Source organism: Polyodon spathula, chromosome 20 (genome assembly GCF_017654505.1).
Source record: "Polyodon spathula isolate WHYD16114869_AA chromosome 20, ASM1765450v1, whole genome shotgun sequence".
NCBI classification, from domain to species: Eukaryota; Metazoa; Chordata; class Actinopteri; order Acipenseriformes; family Polyodontidae; genus Polyodon; species Polyodon spathula.
Genome location: NC_054553.1, coordinates 18384616 through 18398546, shown reverse-complemented (window position 1 = coordinate 18398546; position 13931 = coordinate 18384616). Strand labels below are relative to the sequence as shown.

The following is a 13931-nucleotide window of genomic DNA, read 5'->3' as shown; positions in this document are numbered from 1 at the left end:
GCTATTTTCATAATTGGTGGGAAACGCAGTTAGTCCCATGACGGGAACCTGAAGATTTTAGCACGCGTGCGCGCTCGCAGAAAGCCGCGTCATCGGCAATCCGAAAATGAGTTGTTGTTGCAAAGTCGGTCGCTTTATTACTGTGACAGTCATGTCATGCCTTGTAGTTTGTTAATGTCTGTTTCTAAGTTTGTGCCTGAGTCTATAGAGTCGAACAACTGTAGCCGGTAAACCTTGCAAGACGATCACGGGGAGGTGCTGGGCAGGTAACCGATCACCGGGTGTGTATAGCGTTAATGTAATGTTTCAGATTACCTTTTAAATTTCATGAACCTTTGCTGTTTATAGACTAGTATGATTGTGATGACTGCCATATGCCAGATGTTCATGTAGTATTATTATTCTTATTATTGTTGTTGTTGTTTTAAATACGGATTTAAATTCATTTCGGAATTGTGTGTACAAATCATAACATATCATAACTTAATAATTCAAATAAAAAAGCTGTCCTTTCTGTTTACCTCTTCACTCAGTTAATTACAAAACTGCGCCGCTCAACTGCAAAACCGGCTCTAGCCTTAACTGCCTTTTCGTTGTCTCTCCGCCACCTGGAAGTTGGTTACTTATTCCCGGTTCCTTATTCGCGGTGTAGTCGACATAGCGTGCCCTTTTTTCGGTGTGTTTTAACTCATTACACATCAAAAACCGGAAATATTAATAACAAGTCTGTATCAGCAGCATAGCGGTACCCTATATTACCCGCTTGTTTTGCCTCATTTACTCACCTTAGACTCCTTGCTCACTAAATATAGAAGTATCCCTAGATAGTTTATGTCTCCTCTTTGCAAAAACACTAACGATTTTAGTGAGCAAGTCGTACCCCACGAGCAGAAGCACCCCAAAATGTAACCAGTAAAAATACATAGGAATCCCTTTACCTCACCCATGTGTATTTATCCTGGCACAAAATGGATTTTGATACAAAAACACAAAAATCAAACAATAATCCGGGACTCATCATTTGGAAAGACTAACTCAGTAAGAGTTTCCACGCTCAGCCGAGAGGTGTGAACTCCAAACCTGTCGTATGAAAAATAAAATGTACTTTTATTTAATATATAATGCATTCTAAAAAACGAAGCCAACTTTAGCATCATACTTTGGACCCCGTTTATCAACAATTAAGAGCAAAGAGACTCCTATGCATTTTTATTGGTTACAATTTGGGGTGCTGCTGCTCGTGGGGTAGGGCTTGCTCACTAAAATCTTTAGTGTTTTTGCAAAGAGGAGACGATAAACTATCTAGGGATACTTCTATATTTAGTGAGCAAGGTGGGTAAATGAGGCAGAACAAGCGGGTAATATAGGGTTCCGCTATGCCGCTGGTACACATTTGTTCTTAATATTTTCAGTTTTTTTTAAAGAAGGAACGATTATTTTTTAAATAGTATCAATATTTTAATTGATCATGATGTGTAATGAGTTAAAACTCACAGAAAAAGGACACAGTGCCTTGTCAGCTACACCGCGAATAAGGAACCGGGAATAAGTAACCAACTTCCAGGTGGTGGGTCCCACAATATCAGCTAATATTCATATTTACAAATACAGTCCTGATAAAGCGCACAGTTCTGAATTTCCCATCATAAAACATACCTTAGCACCATATTCAATTAATTTAAACAACATCACACAAAATAAACTGCATCCCAAACTTAACTGCATTCAACATCAGCTACTATCGGAAAGCAGAACAGCAAGAATACTTTTAATTAAATATTTTGTTTTACTTATATATTTATTTGAAGATGAAGTCCATTTGTCTTTCTTTCTGAACAAAGATTTCTATAATGGACTTGTAAAAGTCCTCAGCCTTGTTCCTCTGCAGATTTGAAAGTCTTTCTATTTCAGCCGACAGCAATGACAGGGCAGACAGCCAAGCCTGACCTGTCTGCTTTTGACTGAATGTTTTGATTCTCTGAAGTAACGGAAAAGTCAGTTCCACAGATGCTGTTGTGGCAGGGTACTTACTAATGTTTACTGGGAAATAAAATAAATAAATAAAATAAATATATATATATATATATATATATATATATATATATATATATATATATATATATATATATATACATACAGTGCCTTGCAAAAGTATTCAGACTCCTGACCAATTCTCTCATATTACTGAATTACAAATGGTACATTGAAATTTCGTTCTGTTCGATATTTTAAACTCAAAATCAATTATTGTAAGGTTTTATGTTGGGGAAATATTTTTAATAAAAATAAAAAACTGAAATATCTTGCTTGCATAAGTATTCAACCCCCACACATTAATATTTGGTAGAGCCACCTTTCGCTGCAATAACAGCTTTAATTCTTTTGGGATAAGTATGTACCAGCTTTGCACACAGTGTCGTAGTGATTTTGGCCCATTCTTCTTGGCAGATTTGCTCCAGGTTGTTCAGGTTGGTTGGACGACGCTTGTGGACCGCAATTTTCAAATAGTGCCACAGATTCTCAATGGGATTGAGATCCAGACCTTGACTGGGCCACTGTAGGACATTCACCTTTTTGCTCTTGAGCCACTCCAATGTTGCTTTGGCCTTGTGCTTGGGATTATTGTCCTGCTGAAAGGTGAATTTCCTCCCAAGCTTCAGTTTTTTTGCGGACTGAAGCAGATTCCCTTGCAGTATTTTCCTGTATTTTGCTCCTTCCATTCTTCCTTCAGTTGTAACAAGATGCCCAGTCCCTGCTGATGAGAAGCATCTCCACAGCATGATGCTGCCACCACCATACTTCACTGTAGGGATGGTGTGTCTTGAGGCATGGGCAGTGTTAGGTTTGCGCCACAAATAGCGCTTTGAGTTTTGGCCAAAAAGCTCTGTCTTGGGCCCATCTGACCACAAAACCTTTTCCCACATCGCAGCTGGGTCACTCTCATGCTTTCTGGCAAACTCCAGACGTGCTTTCAGATGGTACTTTTTGAGTAACGGCTTCTTTCTTGCCACCCTCCCATATAGGCCAGTGTTATGCAGAGCTCTTGATATGGTTGACTGGTGCACCATTACTCCACTCCCAGCCACTGAACTCTGTAGCTCCTTCAAAGTGATTGTTGGCCTCTCTGTGGCTTCTCTCACAAGTCTCCATCTTGTTTGAGCGCTGAGTTTTGAGGGACGGCCTTTTCGTGGTGTGATGCAGCTTCCACTTCCTGATTATTGATCCAACTGTGCTCACTGGGATATCCAAACACTTGGATATTATTTTGTACCCTTTCCCTAATCTATGCATTTGTATTACTTTATCTCTAACTTCTGTAGAATGCTCTTTGGTCTTCATTTTCCTTCAGATTCACAGCCTTACCAATGATCCTTCAACAGTGGGGTTTTTATCCAGAAAATGTGATAGCAACTTTAATGGTTCACAAGTGGATGCCAATGGTAAGGTAATTGTGTCCTCATTAGGGCAATTTCTTTCATCGGTGCAAACTGGGAGCTTCCACAGCACAGGGGTTGAATACTTATGCAAGCAAGATATTTCAGTTTTTTATTTTTCTTAAAAATATTATATATATAGATTTTTTTTTTTTTTTTTAAATGCTTACCTACCAATGTGATGGTTGTGGCTGCATTTTATCACAGATTTCAGTAAAACTGCACCCTGATTAGTAAACAATGCAGTCCCTAGACAAGGGTATGTTATTCTGTAAATAAACTCGATTTGCTGGCTCAGAAGGCACAGGGAAGGAGGAGGGGCTACAGTGCAACCAATTACTGTTAATGGAAAACTGTTGTTAAACTAATTTAAATAAAATACAGTTAAAACTTAATGCTAAAATAATTTCAAAATCCAGACCAATAAGTGGCAAAATGAGTCCAAAAACAGGTTATGCTTTTGAAAACAAAACCAGGGTTCTAATTTAAAACAAAATCAGAAAGCAATTCTCAACAAAAGTCACGCCTTTCATCCAACAAATGGAGTAGATATGAAAACAGACAGGCATTTTGCATAAAAACTATTTAAAATTTACAAATACGGGCATCTTTTAAAAAAAATCTGGTAGCATACAGAACTATGTGAATATTGAATAACACGTTAAATATGCATTTTTTAAAAATGTATTTATTTAACTTGAATGTTATGGTTTAACACTTAAAATGCTATCTCTGTCTTGTGCAGTATTTAAACCAGCCAGAATAAGCACATTGTTTTGAAGTGAATATTTCCAAAAACTAAATTTGATTAAAGCAGAAAAGTGACATTTATATCTTGCAGTCTAAAATGACTTTTAGCAAAACGTTTACATGTTGGTGTTTAGTGCAGTCATCTGTTCATGTTAATCAGCTGTCAGATAGCTTGTTGATGGGCACTCGATATATGATATGAACATACTCAATACTACTAATAATTAGCGGCGTACATGTGTAGGCTAATGCAATTACTCGACAAAGGAGTTCTTCAACGAATTAGTCAAAAAACACATAAAGAATTATAATTATAGACAAGTAAAGATAACAGTCGTGTACGCTCCAGCTCCAGCGCAGTGATTTCACTGTCTAAGTAGGGCGGCACAAAACTCAATAATACTGTTATTTAAAAACAAACTTAGATAAAACACACTGAACTGATTAAACTAAACTACAAACACTGAACATTTAAACTCCAGAAAGCAAACGTACCTAGTAAATACTACACATTTTTAAAAGAAGGAACATCATACAATGATTATAATTTATTTTCTTTTTGGCCTACAGACTGCAGAACCACTGCATTGCTATTTAAATATGTAATTAAGCAATGTGTGCGCTCAGCGCTCGCTCACTGTCAGCAGCCAGTTGGGTGTTTATAGTTAACCATGCCCAACAGAAAGGTATCGTACACCAGAACGGCTGTGTCTTATTGTCTTATTTGAAAGGAGATTCAACATTGTTAATTCAATTGCTAAGTCGCAAAGTACTACAATGAGGAAAATAAAAAAATAAAAAAATAAAAATCCGTTGTCCTCCATACAGGATTTTTCTCGCGTACCCCCTGAGGAGCGCGCAAGTACCCCCAGGGGTACACGTATCCCAGTTTGAAAACTGCTGCAACTATCAAATCTGCCTGCCATTACAAGAGTTTCACTGTCCCAGTTATCAGGATTGTCCCTCATTATTTGTTACATGGTGTGTAAATCAGAGTGATGATGACTTTTTGTTTGTACAAGTCTTGATTGCGATTTCCACCTCGTAGATGCAGCCTGTGGCATGTGTTGCTTCACTACGTCGAGAAGATTGATGAGTTTCATGGATTTATTAAAGAATGCAGCGAATCCCTCCACAGTTTTGAAAAAGATTTTGCTTTCGGAGATGCCGATATGAGAAAAAACAAGATTTAACTTATGTGCATTGCAGTGAGTGAATGTAGCTTCTGGCACTTTCTCTTATATTTTGGCCTGCAATTCATTAATTTCTGAGGCCATAATGGAGGCTCCATCATACAGTTGTGCGACCAGCTGTTGAACACAGCTGTAATTTTCTAAGGTCTACATTAAATACTTTGATAATGCCGCTGCTGTTCTGTCACTGCGCTCAACATCAAAGCCTAGAAATGCTTCCTTCCATCGCCTCATCAAATTGTTCTGAATTCTGTTAGAAAAAACTGACAATTACTGCAGATGTGAAACTAATTTCTCATTGTAACTAGCAATAAGATGCACAAGCTCAATGTAATTGCTCTGATTTACAGAGCTACTGCTCTCATCGTTCCCACGAAAGGCAAGCTCATTCAGGGCTAAATCTATATGTACGTTTATAAACGTCTTCTGAGATGTCTGGCTTTGGATGTGAGCCACAGGATTTTCATTTTTACTAAGAGCACTCAGCACTTGTTAATATTGCAGTAACCGTTCCACATGTTCTCACTCGTAGAAAATAAAAACACGGGAAGGAGAAGAGTTTCTGCCTAATGGTACAGCCGCACAGCCGCTCCTAACGCTACATCCACTCCTAACGCTACATCCACTCCTAACTGTACAGCCGCACAGCCGCTCCTAACGGTACAGCCGCTCCTAACGGTACAGCCGCTCCTAACGGTACAGCCACTCCTAACGGTACAGCCGCACAGCCGCTCCTAACGGTTCAGCCGCACAGCCGCTCCTAACGGTACATCTGCTCCTAACGGTACAGCCGCACAGCCGCTCCTAACGGTACAGCCATACAGCTGAGGAAATGAAACAGCCCCGCCCCCTAGATTCAACCAAAAGCAGCAAGGGTCTCTGCTTATTTCAGTCATTTTTTGTAGTAAATACGCATGCGCAAAAAGTTTAAGAAAAAACCGTTGGGTGTTGCTGTAACATACGATTTAGACTGAACAAACTACAACGAAGATGAAAGGCAGCCACACCCCCTGCTTATTTCACCTGTTTACTGGACAAGGAAGTAAATGCACATGCGTGTTAATCCAACTAAATGGGAAAGAAAAGCACAACATCCCACTGCTTTTTTCCATCTTTCACGGTGTTAAAACGCAGCCGAAAATAATCTCTTGTGAGTACTAAAGACAGGTGTTTATATTGCTCAAAAGATTTGTTATAAAAATTGTACCTGCAGTCTGTTATTGATCAGTCTCAGAATGCTTGTCTTGCCGGTCCTGATTGATTGCAATTGGTGTAAAGGTAGCTTTAGAGTATCTTTTAAGGGTTACGTTTTGAAAAACACATTATTCAGCCATTCGTCATCCGTATCTCTACCTGTCTCTCGGCCATCTCCTTTTGGATGCACGCGCATCATCTCAACTCCCTCCTTGTCAGCCTTCCTGCCTCTGGTACTCTTCCACTCCAGCTCATCTAAAACTCTGCTGCTTGCCTTGTCTTCTCCCTTCCCCATTTCTCCCACGCTACACCGCTGCTTTGCTCTCTGTACTGGCTCCCTGTCACTACTCGCATCTAATTCAAAACTCTTGTACTCGCCAATCACTGTCTTGACCATTCTGCTCCCTCCTATCTCCAGACTGTCATTTCTCCCTAACCCCCCTAATCCACCTCCGGCAGACTAGCTGTAGCCCCCTCCACTCCCCTGCTTCCAGAGCCTGCTCCTTTTCCACCCTTGCCCCACTGACCTACCCACGGATATCAGGACTTCTCAGTCCCTGACCACCTTCTGGCACCTCCTCAAGACACACCTGTTCAGACAGCATCTGTAAACACTACAACTGTCAACTATACTGGACTATATGGCACCCACTTGTACCAATACCTGCATCAGCTTGTACTTGCACTGAACTGCTCCACACCTTGTTACATTCAACTACTGCTCCTACCTATAACTACTTACTATGTCTTGTATTTGATTTTACTCTTATAGGTATCGGTACTCTTGTTTTCTGTAATTGCTCTTATTTGAAATCATTCTCATCTGTTTATCGTACTTAGTACTTTACTCATATAAGCAAATAGTTACTATAAAGTTTAACTGCACTTAGTTGAATTTGCTCTTGCTCTTAATACTGTTTTCTTTGTTTTGCTTTTACTTGAGTTGATTTTTTTGTACTTTCATATCTGCTCTTATCTGTACTGTGATATTCTTTAATGTGATATTTTATAATGTGATAACCTGTAATGTGGTATTTTATAATGCAATACTTTGTACTCTGATAACTTGTAGCAATTATAACCTATTTTCAGCAGATTGCAGTAAATCAGTATTTTACTTTATTGGACCAGGTTAATATGCTAATGGACCCATTAAACTTCTCACTGGTCTTGATTTCCTTCGTAGTTCTGTTCCCTCCGGACCCCTGCACACTGATAATTGCAGCAGACTGTACGAAATGGAACTTTAAAGGAAAGTGTGTTCTTAGTAACACCCCCATTGCACAGCAGTTTGATCCACTCCAGGTTTTACACTGAGCAGGGACTAGATAAGTGGAAGGGACCCTGTTTCCTGTTGTAGATGAAGTAATAAAATGCCTGAATGAAATACCTTGTAAATCAGGTGTGTACAATCAATGTAACATTTTTCTTTTACTTCTGTTAAATAGAGGCTTTGAAGATTGTGCAGTGTTACTGTTACAACTGAGGATGGCTGGCGGGATAACAGAAACTGGAGAACTGTACTCTCCCTATGTAAGTATCAAGAATGGTATGAACATTGCTCAAAGTTGAGCTGTTGATAGTTAGTCTAAATGCTATTGAAACGTCAAGTTTCTAATGTTGACTTAATTTTTCAGAAATATATTTGTTAGTCTTGGTGTTTATACAGTAGTACAAATACAGTGTAAAGCTGTAAATATTAATTATAATTTATTCAAAGCCTATCCCAGAATATTCATATTCATTCTGTAGCCAGGGTGGGGCTCCATTCCAATTACTTTCTAAAATCAATTCCCAATTCCAATTTCTTCAAAGGAGTTTAAATTGGAATTGATATTTTAGAGACGTAATAATTGTTCTGATTGTTCACTGCTTTCATTTTGAAGATAATTTAATCGACTAACAGTGACTTTAATTAAAGTAATTTGTTGCCACTGTGAGAAGCTCATTTGAACAGAGTATGGCTAATTGCAACAGTGTGTTGTAATTGATTAAAAGGGAATGGGAATTAGAATCATGAATTGATTTTTAAAAGGGATTGGAATAGACCCCCACCTGACCTTACTTTACCAGTGCCTGTTGCTGTCTGTACTGGACCCTTTACCACTCTGCCAGGTGGATCTGTAGCAGTGCCTGCTGCTGCTGTCTGTACTGTACCCTTCACCTCTCTGCCAGGTTAACCCTTTTGTATTGCCTGCTGCTACTGTCTGTACTGGACCCTTCACTTCTCTGCCAGGTGGATCTGTTGTACTACCTGCTGCTGTCTTTACTGGACCCTTCACCTCTCTGTCAGGCAGATCTGATGCAGTGCCTGCTGCGGTTGCTGCCTGTATTGGACCCTTTGCTAGGTGGATCTCAGATCAGCATCCCTCCCGGGACCCGTGGGAAGTCTTGAGAAACCAGCAGTGAAATCCTCTGGGTCATGGCTACTGCTACAGAAACCTGAGGGTGAAGATCCAGTAGATGTACTTTTATTTGAATCTGCCTGATAACCGACAGACAGAAGGTTCTGGAGCTCTGCATTACAATATGGATGCATGGTCTCTCTGACCCAGCAGACAGGGTACTCTGGAGCTTCATGTTACAATTGGGCTGTATGGTCTCTCGAAACCAGGTAGAGACGTCTTGGAAACGCTGATCTCAACCCCTTGAGAGATGGAAAGAATATTGCTTTCTGGATTTCTGTCTGTGTATACATAGGTGTAATTTACAAGGGGGACATGCCCCCCTCACTTTTTTAATGATAGGGCAATGTCCCCCTCACATTGCAGGAGTACTAAAACTTTTATTTCATGAATTTATTGGAGTAATCACTAGTCAGTATAGAAGTCATTGGGGGAAAAAAATGGGATCAGCTCATGAGATGGTGTTTTACTACGAGGATCTGGATCATGCTCCACTGATCTGTAATGTTGAATCGCTCCTGGAGTTGCACAAACCTTAACTAACCATTGAGAAGCAAACATAGGTGGCGTGTAGTTTAAACACCCCGACTGACAAATTTATATACAGCCTGCAATCACAGTAATGTTGCGGGAAATGGCAAAAGATGGACAAGCATAGAGCAGGATGTACTGTGTTGCTGTATCCAAAGCATTGGAAAACTTTTCATTTTAAATTGAAACAGTAAACCTAATAAAACAGCAAAATGACCTTGTGCAAATAAATATAGGTATCAATAAAAACAAAACACGTAACCAAGACCTTTTTACACAATTATTATACCAAAAGAATCATGATATATTACTGATTCTAAATTATTTTGTGTGTTTAAATACATTGCACAGACTCTCGCATCTGTATTTATCAATGTTCCAAAAACTCACCCATGTTGGCATTTTACTAAACTTTTTAAATCTAATAAATAAACAATTTCCAAAACGAACATTATCGTGTTCATTATAGTAAAGTTCAGTTCTTAGCTGTAAAAAGGAACACATTTAAAGTTTGAAACTCATTGTTTGAAGCTTGTTGTTATTTACATTGTCGTCGATACACTGCGGTTTGAGGTTCAGGCTACATCTTCATATTTTAACTGGATGGAAGCTGAAAATACCGTATTACTTCAATCTGGCGCCGCAGAGTTTATTTTAAATTGATCAAAATGACTGCGACGCTTAAAAGAGGGCGGCGATTATATGAGGGTGGCCTTTATTGATAATACTGTACTATGCTTTACAAGCGCTGCAATATTTTATTACGTGATTTAAGGCATTTTAGAAGCGACGCTGTGAGAGGGTCCGATCTGCAGCACTAATACTCCTGTGTGTTTTGGGGCTTGTATACAATACATTTACTGACAGTTAACGAGAGTCTATTAGGTGGGAGTTGGGAGGTCAGGGATTACTGTACCAGCGAATCAGAAGTGTGTATTGGTTGCTATGGGGCGGGACAAGAAGAGGAGAGAGAACGGTAGTTGAGTGTAATGCAGTTGTATTTCTTAACGAAAAATATTATCTCTGAATATCGGTTTGATATCTGTTAAAACTAAAATATATCCTACTCGGTTATTTGTTTTTCTCACTGTAATTTCTCTAAGAGAAACCGAAACTAATTTTCTCATAGACAGTAGCAAGTTGTTTTTTTAATTGTACAGGACTGAGAAATTCCAATTGAACGAAAAGCAAAACAACTAAACCCCTACAATAAGATATCTTCAGCCAGCTTTCGGGTAGCGCATAGTGATCGGCAAAGCTCTGAGTTTAAGTTTTCATTATCCAAGCTGAGGACGAGGTAAACAGAAAGCCCTTGTTTTATCCCCTGCTATTTTGGCACTGAACTCTGCTGGGGGAAAAAAAAGGACGTTAATTTAAGGACTGCTGTGCTGTATTAGTTCATCTTGGGTTGTCTGTTGGGACTGTATCATAAAATACAATTTGCTAACTAAGGTATGTGTACATTAGTTTGTATTACATGCTGGATTGAGGCTGCAGTCTCTTCGGGGCGTCACATGTACAGGGGCAGAAATAAAATACCTTTGTTTCTTTATGGAGCAGCATTTATTTGAGGGCGGCGTTATTTCAAAGTAATACGGTACTTTTCAAAAACGCCCTTTTCTTATACCAATTCAGTAGTAGAACTATTTTATTAGCGAAACTGTATTTATCTTAAGCATTTCAATTGTGGGGAAACCTCAGGGGCCAGTTGTAATAAAAGGGATTTGATCCTGTATCCAGGCTCCGATCTGAGCTGAGCTTCAGTACTCTTCTGAGACTAGTGGTGGCTTTGTAATTCCATGACTTAGAAGTGACTGAATAATATAGCTATTTGCCGCTCATCACTTCTGACAACATTGTACAAACAATTGATTCTTTTGAATGATTGTTGTTGTTGTAATATATTTTATTATTTCAGATAGAATAATATATTTTGCCCCCCCCCCCCCCCCCCCCCCCCCCCACCCCCCCCCCCCCCCCCCCCCCCGCCCCCCCCCCCCCCCCCCCCCACCCCCCCCCCCCCCCCCGCCCTGATTCCCCACCACCCCCCCCCCCCAGAAAACCCCCCCCCCCCCCCCCCCCCCCCCCCCCCCCCCCCCCCCCCCCCCCCCCCCCCCCCCCCCCACCCCCCCCCCCCCCCCCCCCCCCACCCCCCCCCCCCCCCCCCCCCCCCCCCCCCCCCCGTGCCCCCCCCCCCCCCCCCCCCCCCCCCCCCCCCCCCCCCCCCCCCCCCCCCCCCCCCCCCCCCCCCACCCCCCCCCCCCACTTTTGAAACCAAAGTTACGCCACTGTGTGTACTTGAATATAGGAAGAGGAAACACAGCAGTATTACTGTACTAAAAACTGAAGCATTTCCAGAATGCGGTTAGATTAACAGAGACCTTTTGAAGACCTTGAAGGCCAACCATCTACTGATAATCACAGAATTACTGCACCCAACCCAACCGTGTTGTGTCCTAATTAAAATATAAGCGTTATTTTATACAAAACGTAATATTTTCAGAAAGAAAACACTTGTGTAATACAATACAAAAAGTACACGTATGAAACAACTTGCTGAGTATGTTGGCCGTCATATCATGGAGAGCACGAACACCGGTCCTCCGGTCCACAGCCCTTGCTCTCTGCTACTCAACAGCTGAGTACTGTGCCCCAGTCTGGTGTCGCAGTTTGCATGCAAAGAAAATTGGCACTTTTTGCTCAACTCTGGTCCAGTGGCTACCGGTGCTGAGCAACATCACACTTCCACACATGCGGCGCAAGGAAGCAGTGGTCAAAATTGTCAACAAGATCCAGGATAACCTGGCACTACCATTGCATGACTATATCCATCCACCAAAGGTGCGTCTGGAATCTAGACGTCCAGTCTGGCTGTGACTTCCTGACCCTGCTTGGTCATCAACAACCCAGTGGAAGAGGAGCGGTTCCAGAGCGACACTTGCAACCAATTCCTCATTGCTGACCCAACAGACCGCCCGCCCGGCTTTGACCTGCCACGCCAAGACTGGACTTTACTCCATTGCTTTGCTGATGACAGAAAACACTGCTGAGCTGAGCAGTTGCACAGTTACACATTTCAGACTGGTCCAGCTATACTTGTTTTGTCCTGCAGTACAAAGTTCACCATTTTATTTCTACTCTAAGTGCATGATTGACAACAGTTCAGTCTTCAGGAAACCTTGCTAGGTTGTTTTCAGTAATACAGTCAGCACTCACATATCCGACCCTATAAAATTTTGACTTCAGTGACAGTTAAACGCGTCTGATGCATATCTGATTATTTTATTTTGGCCCGTTCCAACCCTTGTATCTTTTTTGTATTCCCTGCAAAACTGAAAGGACTGTGTTTTAAAATAAGTAGGCTTCCATTTAGGCGTACTGTATTGGTTTTGTTGGTACAGTACTATATTTTTAACAGAAGTAGTATTTTAATTCAGAATGTTTTGATTCTGAAAATATCACTTGCCAAAACTAGAGATGACACGTTAACTGTAATACAGTGCATACTTTTAAATCCATATGTATTGTAGTGGTATGTCAAATTTCCCATTAATGACCCAACAGCAAAATGAAATCTAAATGTTATTCATGCACAGAACTGTGTAAAATGTAAAAGGTAATGCAATTTTAGCAAAACCAAAAGATTAAAAAATAAATAAGTAAACCAACAGTTTTCAGAATTAAAACAGTATCCTAAGTCAGTATTCAAAACTGCAGAATATAGTGATTGATAAGGCCCTAATGTCACAATTCACTTGTAAACGAAAATGCACAAAAGCAACAAAAGATCACATAAAAACAAAATAAAAACAAAATCACAGTCCCATTCTATTCCATTCCCCCTAGCACCAGATAAAAGAGCTTTCACTGGAAGACTGCCTATTCCAGTAACCATAAATAATGATGTTCTTGTGAAACCCTGAGTGGAAATGACTCAATGGTGCATTGTTGCTGTTTGGTAATAACTGCTGATGATCAATGTGCTGCAGTAAGGGGAATGAGCCGATCCTATATGTGTCTTGTCTCATTTTGAAAAAGGGAAGAACCAGTGGTTTCACACAAGACAGGTCAGCATTAACTATATAGCTGAGCTGTTGTAAATGCTGGTGACCACTAATCCGTTCTTATGTGGAATAAATGCCAAGCAGCTTGAATTATTGGCAATCTTGTAAATCAGCACAAATATTGAAAGAAGGCAGTCTGTAGACCCTGATCACTGCTAGCTGTATCTGTGGCAGCTTGGAATATGCACATGGAAAAGCAGGTCCAACTAAATGTCAATTGACAACCACGTTTAATTACTGTCAGTTGACAGCAATATTTTATTGCTGTCAATAAGCCCTCATTAGACCAACTACAGACACTAAAAGATGGAGAGAAGCGCCCACCCTTGAGTGTCTGAGTGCTTCTGTGGTGCACAGTTC

At 40.6% G+C, this 13931-nt stretch overlaps 1 protein-coding gene across 2 annotated transcripts in view; it reads left to right on the top strand.

Moving 5' to 3' along the window:
* The first annotated feature begins 62 nt into the window (after positions 1-62).
* tmem104 (transmembrane protein 104) overlaps positions 63-13931 on the top strand; it is a 135047-nt gene continuing 121178 nt past the window's right edge. Inside the window, exons 1-2 of one of the 2 annotated variants that reach the window (XM_041219730.1) lie at positions 63-266; positions 8020-8104. In XM_041219730.1, coding sequence (XP_041075664.1) covers positions 8060-8104 — 45 coding nt within the window. In that variant the 5' untranslated portion in view covers positions 63-266; positions 8020-8059. Of the gene's footprint in view, positions 282-8019; positions 8105-13931 lie in introns of both variants that reach the window. The other variant, XM_041219729.1, reaches the window with a different exon arrangement.